At 46.4% G+C, this 25,814-nt stretch overlaps 1 protein-coding gene and 1 non-coding gene across 2 annotated transcripts in view; both read right to left on the reverse strand.

The window, feature by feature from the left end:
* Positions 1 to 10,711: 10,711 nt before the first annotated feature.
* SARS1 (seryl-tRNA synthetase 1) overlaps positions 10,712 to 25,814 on the reverse strand; it is a 29,626-nt gene continuing 14,523 nt past the window's right edge. The window contains exons 3-11 of the mRNA XM_003409544.3: positions 24,542 to 24,622; positions 23,158 to 23,316; positions 22,029 to 22,172; positions 21,056 to 21,211; positions 14,035 to 14,256; positions 13,347 to 13,476; positions 12,614 to 12,771; positions 11,435 to 11,564; positions 10,712 to 11,098 (exon numbers count right to left, since the gene is read on the reverse strand). Of these exons, the coding sequence (XP_003409592.1) occupies positions 10,941 to 11,098; positions 11,435 to 11,564; positions 12,614 to 12,771; positions 13,347 to 13,476; positions 14,035 to 14,256; positions 21,056 to 21,211; positions 22,029 to 22,172; positions 23,158 to 23,316; positions 24,542 to 24,622 (1,338 nt within the window). The 3' untranslated portion in view covers positions 10,712 to 10,940. The remainder of the gene's footprint in view (positions 11,099 to 11,434; positions 11,565 to 12,613; positions 12,772 to 13,346; positions 13,477 to 14,034; positions 14,257 to 21,055; positions 21,212 to 22,028; positions 22,173 to 23,157; positions 23,317 to 24,541; positions 24,623 to 25,814) is intronic.
* Positions 12,129 to 12,235, reverse strand: LOC111750533 (U6 spliceosomal RNA). Its single transcript, XR_002785640.1, has one exon. It is a non-coding gene; the product is annotated as a U6 spliceosomal RNA (small nuclear RNA).

The raw sequence follows: 25,814 nt of genomic DNA on the forward strand, positions 1-25,814 counted from the left end.
ATAGGTCCCTATGCTTCGGAATTGACTCAATGTCCACGTTTGTTTGTTTTTGACAGTACAAAGCCCCCTCCCCCCCTCCCCCGATTCCATAGAGACACCCTACTCTCTTGGGAAGCCACAGGAAGGTCCTGAAGCACCTGACCCCTTAGGGAAGTGAGGATGTGGTCTGACAAGGACACCTTTTGAGGTCCAGCTGCTGGGTGGACACCACTTGGGCTCTTCAGGGGGAGGCAAGCTAGGATCCAGGATTGTCAGAGGAGGTAGAAGCCAACTGGTATAAACACCCTGAAGTGACCAGGTTCTGAAACCCAGAGAAGGCAAGACTTGCACAGGGTCACAAGGCCCCTGAGGGGTAGAGTCAAGTTTTAACTCAGGCTTCCTGAGTCCTAGGCCTATGGCTTTCACTGCCACATAGGGTCTCCTGTCTGGAGAGACCACCTCTTACGGCTACCTTGATCCTCATCCATGTCCATCTCCTTTCGTAGCTCTGTGACCAGCAAACAGCTCTGCCCACAGGGCTCCTGAGTCCCTTCACAGTCCAGGGCTCATAGGCCTTCTATTTGAAAGGGCTGTGTGGGATTCCAGGGGTCCTCAGGGGAGTCCAGGCATGAAAGCTGGACCAAGAAGAAAAGCCAGACAGGGAAGGTGAAGGGTGATCCAGAAGAGGCTTCCCTCTCTCATATCCCATGCAGGCCTCCAGGACTACAAGGCCACCTGGGTGAGCAGCAAGGGCCTGGTCAGGTGGTAAGAGGGCTGGCCTGGGGAGAAGGCCTGGGTTTTAGTCCCAGCCTTCCTACCCTCCAGCAGTGTGACCTTGGTCAAGTTCCTGTGCCTCAGTGTCCTTTTTTGTAAAATGAGGGAATTGAATAAGACAAATTGTCTTCAAACTTTTACTTGGCAATAAAACCCTATTTTCAAATAAAACTGATGGAAGTGGTGCTGCTGGGTGGAAGTAGAGGGTCAGGGCCACCTAGTTTACCCCCCTCCAGGCACACTGAAATCCCTGGGCCATTCTGTGGAGGAACCTAGTTTGAAAAGCCCTGGACTAGTCACCTCTAAGGCCCTCCAGTCACAGCAGTGTCACTCTCCATGGGTCGCAGCAGGGGCTGAAAACCCTGGGAACTTCTGTGTGACCACTCAGAGATGCCAAAGATGAGAAATCAGCTGTTCTCTTTCTTCCCAGGAGAAAAGATAAAAAGATGGGTTTTTTAGATATAGCAAGAGAGATTAGAGTTAGACATTCCGGGCAATGGCGGGTGGTCAAGATGGGGAGAAGGAAGTGGGAGGAGGGCCTGTGCTCAGGGAATGCCCTCCCCTTTGATAAAAGATGAGCTTTCTTCCTCTCAGCAAGGCTGCAAGGCGAAGGGCAGCTCCAGAGGCAGGGGGATGGCTTAAATGGCCTACCCAGGGGCTCTCCCTCTCCAGACTTCCTTTGACTCTGTGATTTGGGAGGATCTAGGGGCTGCGTGGGCACTGCTTTTCACCTAATAGCCATGTGGAGTGGGGGATGCTCGGAAATTATACCATCTGTTAATTATGCCTTGAACTGAAGTTGGGCAATGAGACTCTCATTTCTGATGAAGTCCCAAGCAAACACACGGAGGAACTACAGCTCTCCATTCATCTCTCTCCCTTTGGAGCTAAAATAAGCTTTCTGGGTGGGAGAGAAAGCATCCTTGGCTCTGGATCATGAAATGTGGTTCTGGAGCCTGGCGCTGAGGCAGGGGGATGCCGGGAAAAGGCACTGACATAGGGAGCCTCCCTCCAGGGGAGAGGCCTTTCTGCCCAAGGGTAGACAGGTTAGGGGATGCAAGGAAGCCCTCCCTTCATCTCCAAGCATGTCTGGCAAATGGTCTTTAATGCTCTCCCTCCCTTCTCCCAGGGCCACAAACTGGAAGGCAGCTGCTGGGGCCTCCGCTCCCATACACTCCTGTATCCTTGGCTACTTCCACAGGAAGGAAACTCAAACTCGGGGTTGCCCTGGTGGTGTCCTCCTTGACCCCTGTGGGAAGGGCTGCCTACTTCCTGGGACTTTCCAGCCCTAAGGAAACTTAGCCCTCCCTCCTAAGAGAGGTGTAGCAAGTTCCTGCCTCTGTTAAAAGAGTCTTCCTGCTCTTCTAGTCGAAGCTTCTCACTTTACAGTAGAGGCTCAGGGAGGGAAAGTGACCCTGGGATAACCCTGGGGCTCTCATCCAGCTCTGATTCTTCACTCCTGTTGTTTCCTGAGGCTCCCCCAGGCACGTGGTGGGTACAACCTTGGATAAAGTGTGGCTCTGGCTCTCAACTGAACAAGGTAGCAAGTGGGAAGTGTTCCAGAAAGGGTTAAAGGAATTCAGAGGAGGGAGCAGTGAGGATGGAGGAAATCCCAGAGGGCCTTCTTGAGGAGGTGGGTCTTAGACCGCATCTTAAAGAGTAAGGAACCACATTCTTGGCAAGAGAACTTCATCAGCAAAGTCACATAGTACACATGAAGCATTTTCTCCCAGGGTACACAGCTAGTAAATGGCAGAGCTAGAATTCAAACCCAGGCAATCTGCCTCCAGATGGTCTAAGCATTATATTATGAATAAATGAAGTGAATAAATGAAGTGTGAGCTTTTCACCATGGCTGAAGCTGAGATTGGGGTAGGAATGCTGTGGCTACATGGAGAAGAACCAGGTGACCCTTGTTGTGTGGGTGGATCCAGAGTTTCCGGAAGGGACTCAGGCCTTGTGGGCTGAGATTCTGGGACCAATAGTCTGCTTGGAAGGAGGGGTGTGGAGGGAGGCTGCTGGTGGCAAAGGTCATGGTGACCTTCGGTGGGTAGGCAGGGCTGTTTCTCAGCAGCCAAAGGTCAAGAGGGAGGGGAGAGAAAGGAGAGGATCCTGGCACCTCGTCCTGTTTCTGGGCTCAGTGCTGCTTTATAAAAGGCATGGAAATGGGGAGAAGAGAGCCTGGCCATGCTGACCCGGGGCAGACCAGAAACCTGAGTGTCCTGTCCCACTTACCCCAAGTGCCCGGTCTTCTTGCCTACTTTTCTTGGCAGCTGGAGGGTGCACTCCTTGAGGGTGCCCCCCCACCTCAGGTCTGGCACAGGGCAGGGCAGTCAATCAGGGTTTTGTGGATATTTTCTGTGGTTTCTTCCCCTCCAAACCAGTCTCTGCTCAGCAACCTGAATAATCTTTTTTTTTTTTTAATTAATATTTTTTAGGTTTAAAAATATTCTTATCTTGGAAATTTCCAGCATACAGAAAAATTAGGAGAATGGTCCGATGACTAACTGGATACTCTCCACTAGACTCAATCATTGTTATCATTTTGACCCTTTGCTTCCTCTCTCGCAATATGCGGAGAGTGATGTGAAAGTGAGGTACAGACGCCACAGCCCCTCACCCCTGCACCTCTTAGCGTGCTTCTCCTAGGAGCCAGGGTCCCCCACACCCACAGAACTGCTACCAAACCCAAGAATATGGATGAGAATTCCCAGTATCACCCAATAGCCAGTCCAATTCAAATTCCCTAACTGTTCCCTCAAAGGCCTTTGACAGTGGCTTCTTTCAAACCAGAAGTTTGTACATTGTATTTGGTCATTATATCACTTTAGTTTTCTTTTTCCTTTTATGTGATATTGACTGAAGAGTCTAGACAAGTTTTCTTGTTGAATGTGCTATATGCTGGACTTATCTGATTAAAGGATCCCTCATGAAGTCCTTCACAGAGTCACGTTGCAACATCTTAAACCTGAGCCTGTCACTCTCCTCCTGAGACCACTGCACTGGGCTCCTCTGTTGTACCTTGAATAAAATCCAATCTCCTTGTATTGGTCCACAAAGCCTGGTATGGAGCACTCCAGCCAGCCTGTTTTTACAAGTCCTTGCCCTTCACTCTGTTCTGGGCACACGGGGTTCCTTCCAGTTGTTGAACACGGCAGTCTCGAACATGGCATGTATCATCATTTGTGATTACATGCAGTACTTACTTGTTCATTGACTTGGTTAACTAACATCTGTCTTACCCACTGGTGATAAGCTGCAGGAGCAGGAGGACCACGTGTGTCTTGAACACTTAGTACCTAGCACAGTACTTGACTTGATAAATACTGACCAAATGAATGAATACACGAACGAAGAGTGGGTGGATGAATGAATGAATGGACAAACAGCATAAAGGGGTGACCTGGTGGCCCTCCATGTCTGGCATCACCACCTAGCAGGCCAGTGGGTCTCTACGCTGCTCTTTGAGCAGGCCTGAACTCATTCACTTTAACCACAAAACTGCATTCCCCTGCCAGCTACAGCCAGGGGTAGGTCTGATGTTCCAGCCCCATTAGACAGGCTTACTTTGGGGCTTGTTGAAAGATAGCATTGGACACCTTATCCAGGAGAGAGGCTCAACCGACAGTGCTGGCTGTTTGCCGAGGGTGGCTCAATAGGCCCAGCATCCCACCCTGGTGTACAGTCCATCTAAGGCTCAGTCGAGATCATTTTTGGCCCCTGAGCACAGAGGGGAAGAGACAAAGCCTGGGGCTGAGCTGCAAGCAACAAATCCCAAAGCAACATCTGCAGTAACTTAGTTGTTAAGCTTATCAGAGGAGACCTGAGATTGTGTGGGAGGTGAGGAGGAGCCGTGTCTGGCCCTAGCCATGTGCCAAACCCTGGACTCCGGGCTCAGAATGAGAGGTACACAGATGAACAAGGCTCTAGTTCTGGCCTCAAAGAGCAACCAGTCTAATTAGGGCTTCCTTCTTGGGTTCCTTTGAACCCCTGCTGAGAATCTGCATTTCTAACAAGTTCCCAGGGGACCAGTTCTGAGAACCACTAGCTGAGCAGTGGTTCTCAAAATTCATTGTACATAAGAATCATCTGGGGATCTTGTTAAACTGTAGATTCTGATTCAGTATATCTGGGGTGGAAATGAGACTCCTCAGCAGGGGTTCCAACTGGAAGTCTAATGGGGACTGAGACAAATACTGTCACAGAGCTTTGTTCAGAGCGTTCTGAGAGCCAAGAGGAGACAGCATGGATATCTGTGTGTGTGAGGTGTGGGGGAGGTGTTGAGGAAGGCTTTATAGAGCAGGTGGCATTTGAAGGGTGAGGAGGAATTGCACAGGCAGGCAGGAGGGAACAGCAGAGAGAATAGTGTGAACATATATAAGGGGCAAAATGCACCGTGAGTGCTGGGACACCTGAGCCGTCTGGTGGTGCTGGAGCACAGGGCACATGGTGGGGACAAAGGAGAAGAACCAGTTCATCTGAACTGTGGCCATATTTTGATGAACCAGGACTCTGGCTTAGAAGTCTGGCTTTTTTTGTAGGTGGAGAGGGCCATCCGCAGTGTTTTGGCAGGGCTGTACCATCTGACTGCTCCTGCGCAGTGAGGAGGGTGGATCTGATGGAGCGACTGAGGTCTGGCAGACCAGCAAGGAGACGGTTGTCATAGTCCAGGAGGCGAGACCTGTGTGGAGGCTGAGGAAGAGGCTGCCAAGGGGGCAGAATCCAGTGATGAAGGGACTCAGTGGCACTGTAGGGCAACCCAGGACGAGGAGGAGAGGTGACCAGGATGACTCCTAGTGTTTGTTTTGGGTGGGGTGAAGGAGTAGACACAAGATTTTGGGTTTTCAGTTTTCAGATTCTGGTGGAGATGCTAATGGTGTGTTGAGGGTTAGGGAGTTGGGTCTGGAGATGCTCGGAGGAGAGATAATGGATTCAGGAGCTCTGCATGTAGAGGTAGGAGAGCGTGCAGAGGAGAAGCAAGGAGAGGCAAGAGCCCTAGGGAACCAGCATTTAGAGTCAGATACTATTTCCTTAGGGGCGGTGGTGGTTCAGTTGTAGAATTCTTGCCTTCCATTTGGGAGACCCTGGTTGGGTTCCTGGCCAGTGCACCTCACACACAGCCACTATCCACCCATCAATGGAGGCTTGCATTTCAGTGAAGCTTCCAGACTGCCATGGACTGAATTGTGTCCCCCCCAAATATCTGTCAACTTGGCTAGGCCATGATTCCCGGTATTGTGTGACTGACCACCATTTTGCCATCTGATGTGATTTTCCTATGTGTTGTAAATCCTGTTTCTATGAATTGCTATGATATTAATGAGATGGGATTATTGGCAGTTATGTTAATAGGGCAGGACTCAGCCTACAAGATTAGATTTCATTTTAAGCCAATCTCTTTTGAGATATAAAAAACAGGGAGGCCTCATACCACCAAGAAAGCAATGCCAGGAGCAGAGCGTGTCCTTTGGACCTGAGGTACCTGTGCTGAGATGCTCCTACACCAGGGGAAAATTGATGACAAGGACCGTCCTCCAGAGCCGACAAAGAAAGCCTTCTGGGGCTGATGCCCTTAATTTGGATTTCTAGCCTACTAGACTGTGACAGAACAAACTTCTGTTTGTTGAAGTCATCCACTTGCGGTATTTCTCTAGTATTCTGTACCTAGATAACTAAGATACAAGCTAAGACAGACTAGGAAGAAAGGCTTGGAAATCTACTTCCAAAAAATCAGCCAATGAAAATCCTGTGGATCTCAGTGGTCAGATCCCATTGTGCATGTGGTCAACATGAGTCAAGAGCTGACCTGAGGGCAGCTAACTCCAATCATCTCCTTACCTTGCCCACTTCTCTGGTCTCAATTCAACTTTTCCCTCACTCTCTGAATGCCCACCATTCAGGCATTCTTCTTGCCCCTTCTCTGTATCGCCTCTGGGCCTTTGTATGTGCTGTTCCCTCTGTCTCAAACAGTCCACCTTCCTTCTGAGGGGTCGGGAACAGCCTGGCCAGGAATGTTGTTAAGGTAGCAGAGCCAGCAAAGTGTCCACTGTTCCTTTATCTTGGAGGGAAAGGGGGCAGATGGGGTTGTAATTTGTTGAGAGAGAGGCAGGCTGGCAGGAGGGCTGTTTTAGGATGTGGAAAATATAAGCATGTTGGTACTTTGAGGAAAACGGTGGGGAAGGGAGGGGACGGGAAAGGGAGATGGGAGGTTGAGAGAGGGCTAGCTGAGGAACAAGGACTCAGAGGACATAAAAAGTCAGTGAGATCCAGGGCACAAGCAAATAACGGCTGGTTTTGGAAAAGGAACAGAAAAAAAAAATTTTTTTTTTTTTTGTCTGACACAAGCTGGAAGGAAGAAAAGACGAACATTATTCCATTAGGGAGCTTCATTCTTTCGTTTCTTCAGGGCTTATAAAACAAGTCCTCCTGAGGGGGTCACATCATCTATCAGCAATTTACACCTCGAAGAAAATAATTTCCGAGACCATTTCTCATCGGCATATTTTGTGCAGGGGGAGGGGAGCCTGCAGTCCTAAGGAGGAACACGACCGGCTCTCCAAAATGCAGGGCTTGACAACTAGCCAATCAGAGCCGCTAAAGAGAGGACCTTCCCCTCCAGAAAAAGGGGCTTTCTCAGTATCAGAGGTCCCTGGGTCCCCTACCTCTGTCCCTCAGGTCTTGGGGCCTGGAGATTGAGAACTAGAGGGGTTGGTGTTCAGGTTTCCTTCTTTCCTTCCTGGTCGCAAGGGAACTGCACATTTCTGGATTTCTGCAACAAGAACCTGCCCGCAGCACCCCCGCCCCCGGGGAGGAGGGACCTCTTAAAAGGGCGATGTCAGAGGCGGTGGTATTACCCCACCAGGACCTGACTGGGTATGGCTACAAGGATGCGCTCCCCTTTTGTGTGTATCTGGGAGGAGCTGTTAGGGAACCCCATGCTGGGAAGTGGCTGGGGGAGTGGAGCAGGCCCCTCGTCTGGCACAGGCTTCGACACGCAGACATTTCTCTGGGGCCCATCCCAGTTCTGTCAGACTCATCCTGGGAGTGCAGCCAGGGCCGCCCGCGGCCGGTGGGAGGTGTGGGGATGGGAGAGGACTTCTCAGAATCAGGGTAAACCCTGAGGAAAGAAAAGGAGGACAAGCTGCAGGGAGAGGATGAGTTCCCAGGAGTGAGGTTTCACCACCGGGAAGTGTTAGGCTCTGTCCTGGCTGATAACTGCTAAGTGGCTGGCCCCTTAGCCTCACAGGGGGTCACCACACAGCTGCCTTGGCCCTTTAAACGTTTCTCCGGAAGTTTGTCTTCTAGTTGTCCCCATCTCTTGGTAGAGGCCAGACACTATGCCCTGGTGTCCCCTCACTCTCTCCTGATTCCTGAAGCACCCAGACCTAGCATTTGGGCTCTGAATTCCTGGATGTGGGAACCAAGGGTTGGTGAGAGACCCAGACGCTGACTCACTCCACCCCGCTGTGGAGGTTGTTTGCTGAGGTAACTTGGAGCTGAGGTTGGAGACGGGGCAGGTCAAGGTGCCAGGGATGAGGACATCAACTGTGGGTTGTAGAGGCAACTGCCAGGGTGGAGTCAAGGCATCTGGGCCATTCCCAGGTGTTCAGCTTCCAGCCAGCCCATCCTCACCTAGGATTACATCAGCTCTGTCCCACTGCTCCAGGCAGCGAAAGAGTCTCATTTTCAGTTCACTCCAGAGGACGGCAAGCCACACCTTTCCCAAAGGACTAAGTTCTTTGAAAGCAAGGACTGTGTCCCACTCTCTCTAGAACTCTTGCTCCTAACTGTGCCTAGCACAGGGTAAGCACTCAGTAAATGGTGTGTGTCCGTCTGCCTGAGTGTTCTCATGTATGACGTGGGGGAGGGACCTCAGCTACAGGGTCACCCTTTCCTTTGCTGATTATTTTTTTCTTCTCTGGCTTCAGGGAGAAAGGGGTGTAGACCTTCTGCTGACAGACCAGTTGTCCACACACCATTCACTGGACTATTTCCATGCCTCTGCTCATTCCTTTCCCACTAGTCAGGCTCCCTGGCCAGTTTACATTTACCCCAGCCACAGGGCAGGTAGGGGAAGGCTGGAGTGGGGAGCTGGGCTCCGGCAACACAGTGCAGGAGGCTCTCCCTGCATAAAGCAGCAGGGAGTCTGGGCTCTGGGGTCGGCCACTCCAGAAAACTCCTTGGGTGAGAAGAGGGTTAAGTCAGCCAGTGCAGACTAGCCAAGAGCTAGGCCTGGGCCCCCAGGGGCTCAGAGCCCCAGCTTCTGCCCTCCCACACTGCTTTCATGGCCAAGGAGAAAACTGGTGCCTCCTGGTGGCAGGAGGGTCACAGGTACTGTGGGGCCAAAGAGGGTAGGGGTAGTGACCTCTGAGGCTAGAGCGAAGACAGACACAGGGGTGTCGAGGGCTCTTTAAGTTTCTAAGCCCAAAGCCAGATGGGTTTTTGAAACCAAGGAGAAAAAACAGCCTCCTGCTCACTGTGTAAGCTGCCTTTCTTCAAACCAAGTAGTTGAGGCTACAGGAATGTGCATTTCTGGCCCTTACAAATGACAAATGAGAACAGCTTGCTCTTTGCCCTCTTGCCCTGGTTTGTTACCCCAGAGCTGAGGGGAATGGACTATTGTCAAGTCAGGCTGGTTGAGCTGCCCTGTGGGCCCCATGCTGGCATGGCCAGACAAGGCAAGAGGTCCCCTGTGGTCACCCTTTCAGATGGCCAGTTTTGACAGGGGTTCCAGCACCAAGGTTAACAGGATCAGCCCCAACTCCCAGTGGAAAACCAAGCCCATGGCCTCTTCCCTCAGTGCCAAGCTTCACAGGCTCAGGGAAACTGCTGCTTGGGATGAGTGAAGCTGAGAAGAAATAGAGGCTCCTAAGTGATGGACCAGTTCAGCCTCCAGACTTCTTCCTGGCCATGCTGTCCCATCTCCCTTACCCATCTTGGACTTCTGCCTTCCAAATGCTGGAATGGGTATAATCATGTCCCCACCCTACCTTCTCAGGCTGTCACAAAGATAAAAGAGATCATCTCTAGGAAGTATTTTAGGCTCCTAGGAGAAAAGCACTAACATAAGGTGTTATTAAAGCAAAGTGTTTGTAGACTGTAGGATGAAAGGCTGCAGTAAATCAAGAGCCTAAACATCACCCTCCCCAAAGAGAGTGAACTATTAGGACAATAGTGGAGCCCCAGAGAAAGGGTTAAAACTTTCTCCTCCCCCTGCCCTTCTGGCTATTTCCAACCTTTGCAGCTGCACCACAAGCTGCTAAGTAGTTGGTGTCCCCACTCTGGGAGGACTGGAAAGAGAGACACAGCTGTAAATAAGGTCCTGACCCTTGCCCTTGAGTCTAGGGGCTCTTTCGAATTGAATATAGTCTCATCTACTTTGAGGCCTTACAGCTTCCCTCCCTATCCGGGAGCCCTTCCCAGTGAACGGAAGTGCTATGAGCTTTTCATATCAATTCTGGTCTCTAAGTTAGTCCTAGGAACCCTGTTGGTGCAATGGTTAGGAGCTGAGCTGTGAAGTGAAAGGTTGGCAGTTCAAACCCACCAGCTGCGCAGCAGGAAAAAAGACCTGATGATCTGCTCCCACAAATATTAGAGCCTAGGAAACCCTAAGGGGCAGTTCTACTCTGTCCTACCAGGTGACTATGAGTCACAATAGGCTGCACAGCACACAACAACAAAACTAGCCCTACCTCACTGCTTTTCAGCAGGAGCAAATTTATAAAGGAGATGCTGGTCCTTGTCCTGCAAGCCTGTGTACACAAGACTTGAGACGTTCACTTTCCCCCTGAGCCTTAACTAATCTATCCCTGCTTTCACCTACATTCTCAAAGGCTCTCTGACTTGCTAAACAGAAGAGGCTTATTTGGAAGGAGGAACAGAAATCGGTAGGGTCCCAGGAAGACTTGTCAGAACCAAGGTTAAAGCCCTGGGAAAAAGACTGACGAAGAATACTAAGCCTTCTCCAGAGATGCTTTATTACATGGTTTCATCGGTCCTCAGTGATTAAATCGTATGCTCAAGCAAAGAGATGGGGACATCTATGCTGAACTTAGTGGGCTGTTCCCTTTGGCTATGCAGTCAGGTAGGGCAGGGTGATGAGCAGGTACTTGGCTTCCCTGCCCTTGGGCAGGCTCTGAGATCCCAGCAGACAGAATGAGGCCTGGAGAGCTGGGCGGAAGGAATGTTCAGGCATCCGTGACCGCCATGTTCTGCAGCTGGTTTTCCAGGGCGACCTCTCCTGCTGCCATTTTATTTTTGCTGCCCTCATGCTGCTTCTTCTGCTTCTTTGATGGCTCCTGGTCAATGGGCGCAGGCTTCACAAAGGGGATCAGTTCTTGGAGACCTGGGGAGGAAGAGCCAACCAGATGACCTACTGTTTCTCAGGGAGTCACAGCCCCAGGACCTCTGAGGAGAGTGCATAAGGATCCCTTTGAAAAAAGGGGTGCCCACCATGGCCACTGGTTTCATTTATCCTTTTCCTGCCCACTCTGAACTCTAGTTGCATTTGCTGGCTACTTCCTCAACCACGTCCCCTGAACTGCCCGGCTACAGGGGGCAGGCAGAGTGCTGAGGAGGGGGTTTGGACAAGAAAATTCTGGGTTTTCTGAAAGGAGCCAGCTATTTAGAAGAGTGTGAAGCTAAAAGATGAGAGGAAGGTGAGCTGGGCTGGGAGTCTTACCTGGCGGCATGAACTCCTTCAATTTCTCAGGCACAGTGATGCCCTTCTCTGTCTGGTAGTTCTCCAGGATGGCGCAGATGGTGCGAGTAGTGGCGCACATTGTAGCATTGAGCATATGAACAAACTCCACCTGGGAAGGGAGAGGCCCCAGGGGAGCAGCTTAAACTCAACTCCTGGCTGGTCTTACTGCTGTCCAGTAACCATCTATTCAGAGCCAGAAATGCAACTAACCAAACCAAAATGATGGGTTCCGCTCATCATCATTTCTTTTTTGACACGCGAATTGTTTGGTATGTATTACCTATTAGATAACTCCAGGAAGACTCCTCATGTCTCCATGAATGAGAAATGATATGTCTCAGTACTTTGAGGAGAGTTGAGTCCAATTAGCCCACAGTCCCTTTGAGGGAAGGAAGACCCTACCACTGTGGCTTCTCCTTTTAAGCCTTGTAAAGCCCCCGACTTGGAAAAGAATTTAAAATTAAAAAACAAAAAACCTACTTCTGTTGCGTCTATCCCAATTCACAGCAACCCTACAGGACAGAGCAGAACTGCCCCACAGGGTTTCCAAGGTTGTAAATCTTTATGGAAGCACAGTACTACATCTTTCTCCTGGGCAGCGGGCTGGTGGATACAAACTGCTGACTTTTTGGTTAGCAGCTGAGCACTTAACCACGGAGCCAGCAGGGCTCCTAAAAATAAGGAACACTTCATGAATTTGTGTGTCATCCTTGCGGAGGGGCCATGCTAATCTTCTCTGCATCGTTCAAATTTTAGTATATGCACTGCCAAAGCGAGCACTGGAAAAGAGTAGAGTCTGAAAATTGAGTTTGAGGAGGTAAGTTTACAGGCCTTACTGGGTGAGGAGAAGAGGGAAGACATTCCCTCCAATTTATTCTGTGTAGATAAATGGAATTTCTTTGGAACTGAGGAAAACAAAGCCCAAAAGGGAAAAGCTAAAATTACCTTGTAGAACAGAGCTAGATTCAGGTCTGTATCTAAAAGAGCCCAGTTCTGACTGAGTAGAAGTCATTTTTGGATTCCCTTTTTTGGCCTAGACTGAGAAGCTCTAATTTTTGCACAGTGCTGGGGGCCTCTCTTGTACTCCAAGGGCTAGGAAATCAGATGGATCTACCTAGTACTGAAGGCCTGCTTCCCGTTGCCCTGGGGACCCTCTACCTTGTCCATCATCTTCCTGGTCTGCCCGTATCGGATTCGCAGCCGGCGAGCCTGATAGTCCGTGCAGTTAGAACAGGAGACCAACTCTCGGAAGGCTCCAGAGCCCGGAAACCAGGCCTCCAGGTCGAGCTTCTTACTGGCAGCATGATTCAAAGAACCTGTAAGGAAAACCCCGTAGAATTCATAAAGGAGGGATGGTATTTCAGAAGGCTAACCTTTAGCAAGCCCAAAGGCTTATTTAATTCATATGCTATCCCTGCAAGTGAAATCATGCCCAGATATTATCACCAAACACTCCTAAGTGAGAATGTGATTTTATTTTTTTATCCTACTTCAGATGAAGGTTTTACAGAACAAACTAGCTTCTCATTGAACAGTTAGTACACGTATTGTTTTATGACACTGGTTAACAACCCCATGACACGTCAACATTCTCTCTTCTTGACCTTGAGTCTCCTACTACCAGCTTTCCTGTGCCCTCCTGACTTCTAGTCTTTGCCCCTGGGCTGGTGTGCCCCTTTAGTCTCATTTTGTTTTATGAGCCTAATTTTTGACTAAAAGGTGAACCTCAGGAGTGACTTCATTACTGAGCTAAAAGGGCATCTGGGAAATAAGTGTGATATTTCAATTAATGTGGGAGATTATTTGGATTGTGAGCTATTGCTGTGTGGCCACACAGCTGGTGTCTGTGGGATGCAGGAGAGGGAGACAGGGAAGATGATGGGTCTCCTACCTGAGACAATATTCACAATGTGGTAAGGAATTCCCAAAGACTGGTAGAACTCCTCTGCGGTGCCAATCATCTCGTCAAACATCTCCCATGACTTGTTGTCATGTGGTGATGAGTAGACAAACTGTTCGATCTGCAGAGAGGGACCCAAGACAGTGACAGTGGCAGAAGCTGAAGGGTGGAGATATCCTTGCAATGAAAACCTATTCCTACAGCACTGGGAGGCATGCAAGGTTGGGGTCCCTGACAAGACAGACTAGTGCTGGCCTGGACTGGTACTGCAACAATGACAACATACAGAGAACTCACCTCATATGCTCCAAGTACTGTTCTAAGCATTTTACACTTATCAACTAGCTTAATTCTCATAGTAGGTGTAGTAGGACAGGTACTATTATTATCCTCATTTTACAGAGGAGGCAACAGCACAGACAGGTTAGGCAACTTCTTCAAGGTCACACAGCTGGTAAACGGTAGAGCTGGCATTTGAGCCCAGACAACCTGGTTCAAGTCTGTGCTCATGGCCACTCCACCATATGCTTCTCGGGCTTTTCCCCCAGAAACAGAGATGCAGGCAATGAGAGGAAGCACTGGAGCTAGGGTGGGCCTGAGCAACACAAATCTGCCTTTCCTCTAACCACCTGACAGTTACATTGAAGGTTCCTGTTCCCGGGCTTGACTATCTACTCACCTTCTCAAACTGATGGACTCGAAAGATGCCACGGGTGTCACGGCCATGGGAGCCCACCTCCTGGCGAAAGCAGGTGGACACGCCGGCATACTTGATGGGCAGATCCTCCGGACGCAGCCACTCGTCCCGGTGGAGAGCAGCAATGGGCTGTTCTGAGGTGGCAATCAGGTATTTCTCATCATAGGAGTTGTCATCAGACTTCTCACTGCCTTTGCCAATCACCTGTCGGAACAGGGACCTTTACTAGTTGAGAGCCAGAGAGGAAGACTTCACTCAGCTAAAACAAGAAGCCCCAGGGCTCCAAGTGATGGGTCAGGAAGAAGTTTCTTTAATCTCTGCCTGGGAGTGGAGAGGGGACACCAAAAAGACAAGGGAGGGGTGGGTCAGTGCAGCATGGGGATGGGGTCCCTGATAGAGATCAAAGAAATGCACATTAAACAGAGATAGTATTTTTTACTTATCTAATAAACAAAACATTAAAAAAAATAACATATCATGGCCGATGCTGGCAGCATGCGATAAAAGCTGTGCTGTTTGCAATATAAATAAGTCCACTCACAAATGTCTGCGGAGCACTCACTACGTGCCAGATCCTTTTTGCCAATGCTGGGCAAAAAGATACAGTACCTGCTTTCTTGGTGCTTACGGGCTAGTCTAGCAGTTAAAATCCTTAAAGATTGCACTTTGGTGTTTGGCCAAAGAAAATAGTGCAACTTTTTTCAAAAAGTTACAGACAGGAGAAAGTTCCTTGTGATATTTATTTATAGCAAAAAAAAGGAACAACTCTAAATATTCAATAGAGGAAGAGCTGACTGTCTTATCTCCATTAAAAATGATGACTATGAAGACCAGGTAGTAACACAGAAAAATACTTTTCATATCGCTAAAAAAGGCAACCTATGAAACTATATATATGTTGTGATTATAAGTACATGAAAAGGACATACGTACAACAAATGTCCCAAGAAGAATATTAAAAAATGACAACTGTTACGTCAGGATAACACATTTTCAATTTTTCTGTGTTGTTATGTTACTTTAATTGAAAGAAAAAAAAATGTAGGGGAAAAAACTCTCTGGGTCAGAGTTTGGGAACCTAGAGAGCTACTTTGCTACCTGATAGTAGGAATTTAGCCCCTCGTCAGGCTATTCACATCCAACACAGAAAAACTCTAGAACTGCGCAGTCTAACATAGTAGCCACTAGCCACATACAGCTATTTAAATTTCAGCTAATTAAAAGTAAATCAAATTAAAAATTTGGTTCCTCAGCTGCAGTAACTACATTGCAAGTGCTCAACAGGCACACGTGGCTGGTGGCTACTATACCAGAGAGCGCCGCTCCGGAGAATGCATAAACTCAGGTATACATTAGGCAAGAGGGAGAGCTGGTGGCGCATAAGCACTTGGCTGTTGACCCAAAGGTTGGCTGTTTGAACCCACTCAGATGCTCTGTGGGAGAAAGACCTGGCTATCTGCTCCTGTAAAGATTAGTCTGGAAAACCCTATAGGGCAGTCCTACTCTGTCACATGAAGTTGCTATGAGTCTGAATCGATTCAACAGCACTTAAGGACATGTTAGGCAAGGAGTGCCAGCCGAGAGTCCTCACCGCTGAGACCTGTGATTCTCTCTGTGAATCCAAGAAGCATCTGGATAAGAGGTGGAGGATGCAGGAGACATCAACACTGGCTACCTAATAGTTCACACAATCCTTCATCTTTTTCTCTAGTATTGCCTGCACTGGGTACTTCTTAAAGTTTTTAGTGATTATCTTGGAGGTTGAAATTAGAAAAAAAAGAAGGTAAAACAGGATTCAGTTCATACACGGACATATTCCTTCCCTCGTTAGAAGGAGAGAGGGATGGTATCAAGGCCACGCCAAGGCTCAGGGTTTAGAGCGAGAGCATTTTGTTTCCCACTGCATCCTGAGCTCATCAACATGACCCAGTGCGAAGATGCCTCCAATTTTTTTTCCCCCAAATATTTTATTGTGTTCTAGGTGAACATTTACACACCAAATTGGGTTCCAATTTAACAATTTTTAAAGAAATTTTTATTTTGCTTTAAGTTAAAGTTTACAAATCAAGTCAGTCTCTCATATAAAAATTTATATACACCTTGCTATATACTCCTCGTTGCTCTCCCCCTAATGAGACAGCACAATTCTTCCCTCCACTCTCTATTTTTATGTCCATTTGGCCAGCTTCTGACCCCCTCTGTCCTCTCATCTCCCCTCCAGACAGGAGATGCCCACATAGTCTCATGTGTCTACTTGATCTAAGAAGCTCACTCTTCACCAGTATCATTTTCTATCCCATAGTCCAGTCCAATCCCTGTCTGAAGAGTTGGCTTTGGGAATGGTTCCTATCCTGGGCCGACAGAAGGTCTGGGGACCATGACCTCTGGGGTCCTTCTAATCTCAGTCAGACCATTAAGTCTGGTCTTTTTATGAAAATTTGGGGTCTGCATCCCACTGCTCTCTTGCTCCCTCAGGGGTTCTCTGTTGTGTTCCATGTCAGGGCAGTCATGGGATGTAGCCGGGCACCATCTAGTTCTTCTGGTCTCAGGCTAATGCAGTCTCTGGTTTATGTGGCCCTTTCTGTCTCTTGGGCTCATAATTACCTTGTGTCCTTGGTGTTCTTCATTCTCCTTTGCTCTAGGTGGGTTGAGACCAATTAATGCATTTTAGATGGCCGCTTGCTAGTGTTTAAGACCCCAGACACCATTCTCCAAAGTGGGATGCAGAATGTTTTCTTAATAGATTTTATTATGCCAATTGACCTAGACGTCCCCTGAAACCATGGTCCCCAAACCCCTGCCCCTGTTAAGCTGGCTTTTGAAGCACTCAGTTTATTCAGGAAACTTCTTTGCTTTTCGTTTAGTCCAGTTGTCCTGACCTCTCCTGTATTGTGTGTTGTCTTTCCCTTCACCTAAAAAAGTTCTTATCTACTATCTAATTAGTAAAAACCCCTTTCCCTCCCTCCGTCCCTCCCTCCCTCTCCATTGTAGTAACCATCAAAGAATATTTTCTTCTCTGTTTAAACGATTTCTCAAGTTCTTATAATAGTGGTCTCATACAATATTTGTCCTTTTGCAACTGACTAATTTTACTCAGCATAATGCCGTCCAGATTCCTCCACGTTATGAAATGTTTCACGGATTCATCATTGTTCTTTATCAATGTGTAGTATTCCATTGTGTGAATATACCATAATTTATTTATCCATTTATCCATTGATGGGCACCTGGGTTGCTTCGATTGTTTTGCTATTGTAAACAGTGCTGCAATGAACGTAGGTGTGCATCTATCTGTGCAAAGGTTCTTATTTCTCTAGGATATATTCCAAGGAGTGGGACTGCTGGATCATATGGTAGTTCTATTTCTAGGTTTTTAAGGAAGTGCCAAATCAATTTCCAAAGTGGTTGTACCATTTTACATTCCCACCAGCAGTGTGTTAAGTGTTCCAGTCTCTCCACAACCTCGCCAAAATTGATTATTTTGTGTTTTTTGGATTAATGCCAGCCTTGCTGGATATGGAATCTCATTGTAGTTTTGATTTGCATTTCTCTAACTGCTAATGAGTGTGAGCATTTCCTCATGTATCTGTTAGCTATCTGAATATCTTTAGTGAAATGCCTGTTCATATACTTTGCCCATTTTTTAATTGGGTTGTCTTTTTGTAGTTGAGTTTTTGCAGTATCATGTAGATTTTAGAGATCAGACGCTGATTGGAAATGTCATAGCTAAAAACTTTTTCCCAGTGTGCAGGTAATCTTCTTACTCTTTTGGTGAAGTCTTTGGATGAGCATAGGTGTTTGATTTTTAGGAGCTCCCAGTTATCTAGTTTCTCTTCTGCATTGTTACTAATGTTGTGTATACTGTTTATGCCATGTATTAGGGCTCCTAGCATTGTCCCTATTTTTTCTTCCATGATTTTTATCATTTTAGATTTTATATTTAGGTCTTTGATCCATTTTGAGTTTTTGTGCATGGTGTGAGGTATGGGTCTTATTTCATTTTTTTGAAGACAGATATCCAGTTATGCCAGCACCATTTGTTAAACAGACTGTCTTTTCCCCATTTAACTGACTTTGGGCCTTTATCAAATATCAGCTGCTTATGTGTGGATGGAATTATGTCTGGATTCTCAATTCTGTTCCATTGGTCTATGTATCTGTTGTTGTACCAGTACCGGGCTGTTCTGACTATTGTGGCGGTATAATAGGTTCTAAAATCAGGTAGAGTGAGGCCTCCCACTTTGTTCTTCTTTTTCAGTAATGCTTTACTTATTTGGGGCCTCTTTCCTTTCCATATGAAGCTGGTGCTTTGTTTCTCCATCTCAGTAAAAAACGTCATTGGAATTGCATTGTATCTATAGATGGCTTTTGGTAGGAGAGACATTTTTACAATGTTAAGTCTTCCCATCCATGATCAAGGTGTGTTTTTCCACTGTGTAGGTCTCTTTAGGTTACTTACAGTAGTGTCTTGTAGTTTTCTTTGTATAGGTCTTTTACATCTCTGGTAAGATTTATTCCTAAGTATTTTATCTTCCAGGGGGCTACTGTAAATGGTATTGATTTGGTGATTTTCTTTTTGATGTTCTTTTTGTTGGTGTAGAGGAATCCAACTGATTTTTGTATGTTTATCTTATATCCTAATACTCTGCTGAACTCTACTATTAGTCTCAGTAGTTTTCTTCAGGATTCTTTAGGGTTTTCTGTGAATAAGATCATGTCATCTGCAAATACAGATAATTTTACTTCTTCCTTACTAATCTGGATGCCCTTTATTTCTTTATCTAGCCTAACTGCTCTGGCTAGGGCCTCCAGCACACTGTTGAGTTAAGAGTGGTGATAAAGGGCATCCTTGTCTGGTTCCCGATCTCAAGTAGAATGCTTTCAGACTCTCTCCATTTAGGATGATGTTGACTGTTGGCTTTGTATAAATGCCCTTTATTATGTTGAGGAATTTTCCTTCTATTCCTATTTTGCTAAGAGTTTTTATCATAAATGGGTGTTGAACTTTGTCAAATGCCTTTTCTGCATCAATTGATAGGATCAATTGATTGGTTCTTGTCTTTTGTTTTATTTATATAATGGATTACATTGTTTTTCTAATGTTGAACCATTCCTGCATAGTTGGTATGAATCCTACTCGGTCACGGTGAATTATTTTTTTGATGTTGTTGAGTTCTATTGGCTAAATTTTTTGAGGATTTTTGGCACCTACGTTCATGAGGGATATAGGTCTGTCATTTTCTTCTTTTGTGGTGTCTCTACCTGGTTTTGGTATCAGGGATATGCTGACTTCATAGAATGAGTTTGGGAGTATTCCATCCTTTTCTATGCTGTGAAATACTTTAGTAATAGTGGTGTTAATTCTTTTCTGAAAGTTAGGTAGAACTCTGCAGTGAAGCTGTCCGGGACAGGCCTTTTTTTTGTTGGGAGTTTTTTCATTATCTTTTCGATCTCTTCTTTTGTTATGGGTCTATTTAGTTGTTCTACCTCTGTTTGTGTTAGTTTAGGTAGGTAGTGTGTTTCTAGGAATTCATCCATTTCTTCCAGGTTTTCGAATTTGTTAAGAGTACATTTTTTGTAGTAATCTGATATGATTCTTTTAATTTCAGTTGGGTCTGTTGTAATATTGCTCATCTCATTTCTCATTCAGGTTATTGCTTCCTCTCCTGTTTTTCTTTTGTCAGTTTGGCCAATGGTTTATCAATTTTATTAATTTTTTCAAAGAACCAGCTTTTGGTCTTAAATCTAGTCAATTGTTTTTCTGTTTTCCATTTCATTTAATTCTGCTCTAATTTTTATTATTTGCTTTCTTCTGGTGCCCGAGGGTTTCTTTTGTTGCTCTCTTTCTATTTGTTCAAGTTGTATGGATAATTCTTTGATTTTGGCCCTTTCTTCTTTTTTGATGTGTGCATTTATGAATATAAACTGATCTTTTTTCTGAGCACTGCTTTAGATGTGTCCCAAAGGTTCTGATATAAAGTGTTTTCATTCTCACTGGATTCTATGAGTTTTTTTATTCCATCCTTAATGTCGAGAAGGCTCTAATTATTAAACTTATCTCCCTACGTAAGATAAATTAGATGAGCCCAAGAGCAGTTGTCTAACTGCTCCTCCATGTTGGTCCTGGGAGGAAACAAGCCAATAAGAACAAAGTCCCCCACTTCTGACAATATTGAAGAAGAGGGACAAGTGAGAAGTGGACTAAGTTGTGATGGACAGCTGTTGCCAGAGACACTCTAGAAATTCTGAGTGCTGGACACAGAGTGGGGCTGCTACGGTTGGTGTTAAAGCCAGCTGATCAGAATGACATTCTGAACCTCAACTTGAACCCTCTGGATCTCCCTGAGATGGTCCATGGCTAAGAAGGAACACAAACTGTAAGCCAAGGAAAAGTATATCTTGCCCTGTGGATGCTTCCAGTCTGGGGTCAGGAGTAGGAAGACATGGCCTAGTGCTACTTCTATAATTTGGTTTTGTCAAGCATCTAATAAATGAACTTCTTTTTTCAGCACCTGGTATTAAAGTATGCTCTAAATAAATCAAACAGATTACCTGAGAAGAGATAAATAGGCTCTATATGTGTCCAGCATGGTAGCCACTAGCCATACGTAGCTATTTAAATTAATTAAAACAAAAAATTTAGTTCCTCAGTTGCACTGGTCACATTTTAAGTGCTAAATACCCACTGCTGTCAAGTCGATTCTAACTCACAGTGACCCCATAGGACAGAGTAGAACTGCCTCATAGCGTTTCCAAGGCTGTAAATCTTTACTGAAGCAGATTGCCACATCTTTCTCCTGTGGAGCGGCTGGTGGGTTCAAATTGCCGACCTTTTGGTTAGCAGCTGAGCACTTCAACCACCATACCACCAGGACTCCTAAGTGTTCAAGAGCCACAGATACAGAACGTTTCAGTCATCACAGAGTTCTGCTGGACAACACTGCTCTAAGATACATAACTGAAGAAGTCAATATGCAACTCGGCTCGGCCCCAGGCTACTCACCTTATAAAGTTCTTCATCAAACTGGCTGAGCTGTGCTACTTCTTGCATGACCTCCTTCCTCATGAAAAAAGGAGTATATATGGGAATGTAGCCCCGACTTGCCAAGGTGCGAAGGGCATACTGGATGAGTGCCTGTTCCAGGAACACCAGGGGCCCCTGAAGGAGCAGAGAGACAGGACAGCGTGAGTACATTCTGTTGCCATCATGTTCATCTGCCACAATCTACACTCCGAGGCAACTGGGGCAACACGGTAGGACTCACTCAGGGCAAGGGGCCAGTGAAGACCACGGAGTTCCTTGCAACAATTGACTCAAGGGATTCTTTCTAAACACCAATGCCCAGGATATCACTTAGGCAATTGTAAAGAAAATTTTCTTTAAGATACCAAAGTAGGGGATAAGGATTACACACCCAGGGAGCATGGGAGCGTTTTCGTGTACTAATTCTTAAAACTCTGGGTTGATTTGTATATGTACAGCATTCCCAAGTATATCTGTACAGTATTTCCAAAATTATTATCTTCCCATATCCTTCTGGACGCTTCCCTGAATTCATCCACTCTCTGCCCCAGCTAATCTGGGTTTGTTGCCACCCCTACCTGTTCTCACAACACTCTGGACCTACTCATACCACAGCACTTACCACAGTAGATTCTGATTCTTTATTATTTGTCTCATTGTCTAATTGCACTGAGCTCCTTAAAGGCAGAGACCTGAATCTAAGTCATCATTTTTGCCCTAGCACAGGGGTTCACACAGAATGGACAATCAATACATGCTTGGTCGACCAAATCAGTCAATTTCATCATGTAGAATCACTTAGTGGCACTCTTCTGCTAGAAAGAGAACTGCATCTAATTGCCAACGAGTCAGCACTAGAAAGGTGGTATAAATGGTGGATTTGTGAGCCTCCTTGAGTAGGTTATATTTTTTTGCAAATTAAATCCTACCCCCAATGGCTCCCCACTCTTACCTTCAGGAAATACCCTCGACTCCCAGCAACCACGGCTCCCTTTTCACCTTCAAAGCCATCGACCATCACCACCAGGTCCACATGAGAGTACTTCTTCCTAACAGTACAATCACCCCACATCCTCTCTACTTTGTTGTCTGCATCCTAAGGAAACAAGACCAGGAGATAAAGACATACAGTTTCTAACATCTATAACCTCCACCTTTCCAAACACTATCCCAAGAGCACCCAACTTTATGCTGCTACCTCTTAACTCAAACACTGGGTTCTGTTCATTAGGTACAGACAAGAGAAGGAAATTTGCTGGAGAATTTGTGGTCAACAGAAAAATAATAATTTCCAAACTCTGAGAAGGGATTCTAGAAATTAAAATCATGATTTTCTAAGAGATCTGTAGTATTTTTTTTTTCAACCCCCTTAAATAGTTTCTTCTTGAAAAGGCCTGCACAAGGACAACCCTCTCATGACAATGGCCATCGCCTGGGGTGCTGATGAGAATGTAGGTTTTTCATTCTTCCTGACTCTCATTGGTCCTGGGGCCATGTGAGGGTGGGCTCAGGGCCCTGACCTCTGAGTCTGCTCGGCTAGCCTACCTCCCGCATACCCCAGGCAGCAGTAAGTTTCACGTTCACCAGGGAATGAATGAAAGAGGCACAGATGGGCCCTGCCATGGCTGGGGTGTCAGGGAACAAAGGCTGGGCTCAGAGCAGCTTTGTGCTGGGGAAGTTCCCGCTCAGCAGGGAACTTTTATCATGCAGATTTCCCTTCAACCTGCAGCTTCTCAGCAGGGTGGGGGTGAGAGGGTTAGGTTGATTTAGCAGATCCCTCCCACAAGACTTGCTGCTGCCATGGGCAACACGCAGTGGAGGACAGCAGCCCTATTTAGAAGAGATTTCTGTGCCAGGAGTCTCCTCCTACCTGCTGTTTCTGCTACTTCCCAATCAGGCAAGGATCTGACTCCGTCAATTCTCAATTGGTGGGCAGAGGGAATATACAAAGAGCCTGCTTATGACACAAGGCCTATTATACAGAGTGCCAGCGTTTTAAGGCTCTCCTCCCACCCCGCCCCTTCCCAACAGAGACAGAGCCACAATGTAAGGCAGCTGCCTACTGTGGCCTGGATGCCTACCTCATCATTACTGATGGGCACAGAGGGATGCAGAAGGTTCCCGATCTCACGGAGGTTCTCAAACCGCTCTGATTCCAGCTTGATCCGCTCGGCATCACACTTCAGGATGGCTTCATCGATAAGGAGTCGGACTTTTTTGATTTGAGAGACTTTCAGGCTCTGTAAAGCACAAGGCCAGATCCGTAGCCAGGACACAATGAGGCAAGGACAGAGTAGGAACACAATTCTGCTGCCCTATTGTGCTCAAATGAGAATCCTTTTGGTATCATGTTAAAAACGGAAAAAGGCTTTCAAAGAAGTGAAATTTATTTAACCAGGGATATAGATGGTCTTGTCCTGCAAATCTGTCAGCACTTTCCTTTGGGGTGCCTAAGACAGAGGGATAAATTCCCGACCACTCTTCTTGTTCCTACGCATCTCAGGAGTTTATAATACTAGAGTTCTTTTAAGAGAACTTTCCATTAATTCGCACTTTTCTGATTTTCCTGAGTGAACCAATTTACTACTCTATTATTATACTACACTTAACTGCTCTCTAGGAAGATTAGGAGTCCCTGGGTGGTGCAAATGATTACTGCACTTGGCTGCTAACCGAAAAGCTGGAGGTTCGAGGCCACCCAGAGGCACCTGGAAGAAAGGCCTGATGATCTACTTCCAAAAAGTCAGTCACTGAAAACCCTATAGAGCACAGTTCTACTCTGACACATATGGAGTTGCCATGAGTCAGAATCGACTCCACGGCAACAGGTTTTTTTCTAGGAAGACAGTAAGTTTATTAAAAGCAAGAGACCTTGTCTCAGTCTTATTTTATATTCCCTACTGCAGGCGTACCAAACTGCACTCTGATTTTCCTGTGGGCAGGGTGCCCTTAACAGATAGAGCACCTCCCAACCTAGTCCTTCAAGCACAGCAGCTTAGCTTGTTTTTGTGTTTATGTTCTTGCCCTGATTTTGCATTAAGGGTTTTGACATGCGGGTCTGTGACTAGAAAACTTCCCACTGCCACTGAGTTGATTCTGACTCAGGGACCCTGTAGGACAGAGGAGAACTGACCCATAAAGTTTCCAAGGAGTGGCCAGTGGATTCGAACTGCTGACCTTTCGGTTAGCAGCCGACCTCTTAATCACTGTGCCAACCAGGGCTCCATGACAACATAAGCCAAGTACAATTCAGTTCCTTTCCTCTATTCTTCCTACCCTTGACTTTCCCACTTCATCTCTTCTGTCTCATAAATACTTGAGAATACGATACAACAAGAACAGGCTGGGACAATTCCAAGGTGCAGAAACCTGAGGATGCCACAGTGCCGTGGGCAGCAGTTAAGGCAAACGAGCAGAAATCCCAGCCTAGCCGTGTGCGTACCCCAGAAAAGAACAGTAACTTACAGTTAAAGTCTCTGCTGTGAGGTCATCGAGGTTCAGCACGTTCTCGGGAATGGACTCATCATCTTCCACTGGTTCCTTTTGCTGCAGAAAAAGAAACCCAACACGATGAAACAAAAGAAAATCTCTGGCAAAGTTGTGTCAGTGCACACCAAATTAATATATTGTATAAACCAATCACAGAACTTTCTACACAGAACTTTTCTCTAAAGATGGAACAAGTGGGAGAAAAATTAGTATATTAGAAGCAGGGCTGAAAACCGGTTCGTTGTGGTTTGAGCCTCTGCTGAGTTTGCATTTCTAACAAGTTCCCAGGCGATGCTGCTGCTGCTGCTGCTGGTGCTGATTAGGGATCAATTCTGAGAACCACTAGTAGAGCAGTGGTTCTCAAAATTTATTATACCTAAGAATCACCTGGGGATCTGTTAAAAGGTAGATTTTGATTCAGTATACCTAGGGTGTAAATGCAAATTCTCAGTAGGGATTCAAACCTGAATGAACTAGTTCAGAGCCCTGATTTGAAGTCAGAAGTGAAAGTCTCGAGTCCCTGTTCTGCCACTTGCTAGCTTTTTAAAAAAATCTTGGCCGATCAATTAACGTGTTGGGGTGAGACAGCTAGTATCATGAGGACCATGAGAAGAACAATGGCTTGCCCCGGACACAGAATAGTCATGGGCATCAGAGATAAACAAGAGATAATGAGTTTGAAAATACTCATGAACTATAAGCTGCTGGAGAGGTAGAAAAGCAGTGCTCAGGCCAGCTGAGAAAAACCTCAGCACTGAGGCTAAGGGCAAGAAAGGGATCAGATGATGGAAAGCCAGGGAGCCAAGGCAGACAAAATTTTCGACAAAAAAAGTCACAGAGTCTGTTACTAAGTTTGGAGCTAGCCATGCTACTTGGTAGACCAGTTACCAGTTGCTGTGGAGTTGATTCTGACTCACGGTGACCCCATGTGTGTCAGAACAGAACTGTGCTCCGTGGGGTTTTCAATGGCTGATTTTTCAAAAGTAGATGGCCAGGTCTTTCTTCCAAGTTGCCTCTGGGAGGACTCGAACCTCCAGTCTCTTGGTTAGCAGTGAGTGTGTTAACTGTTTGCACCACCCAGAGACTTCAACTTGGCAAAATGAAAGGGGTATAACCAGGACTAGATTTTTTTTGCTCTAGTTTCTCTCCTCACCTTTCTTTGTGAGATTTTGCCAAATTATCATTTCTAATCCTCACACAGAGCCGGGGGAAAGATGAAGTCCCTGGGTGGTACACACAGTTAAGCGCT

Source organism: Loxodonta africana, chromosome 3 (genome assembly GCF_030014295.1).
Source record: "Loxodonta africana isolate mLoxAfr1 chromosome 3, mLoxAfr1.hap2, whole genome shotgun sequence".
Classification (NCBI taxonomy): Eukaryota; Metazoa; Chordata; class Mammalia; order Proboscidea; family Elephantidae; genus Loxodonta; species Loxodonta africana.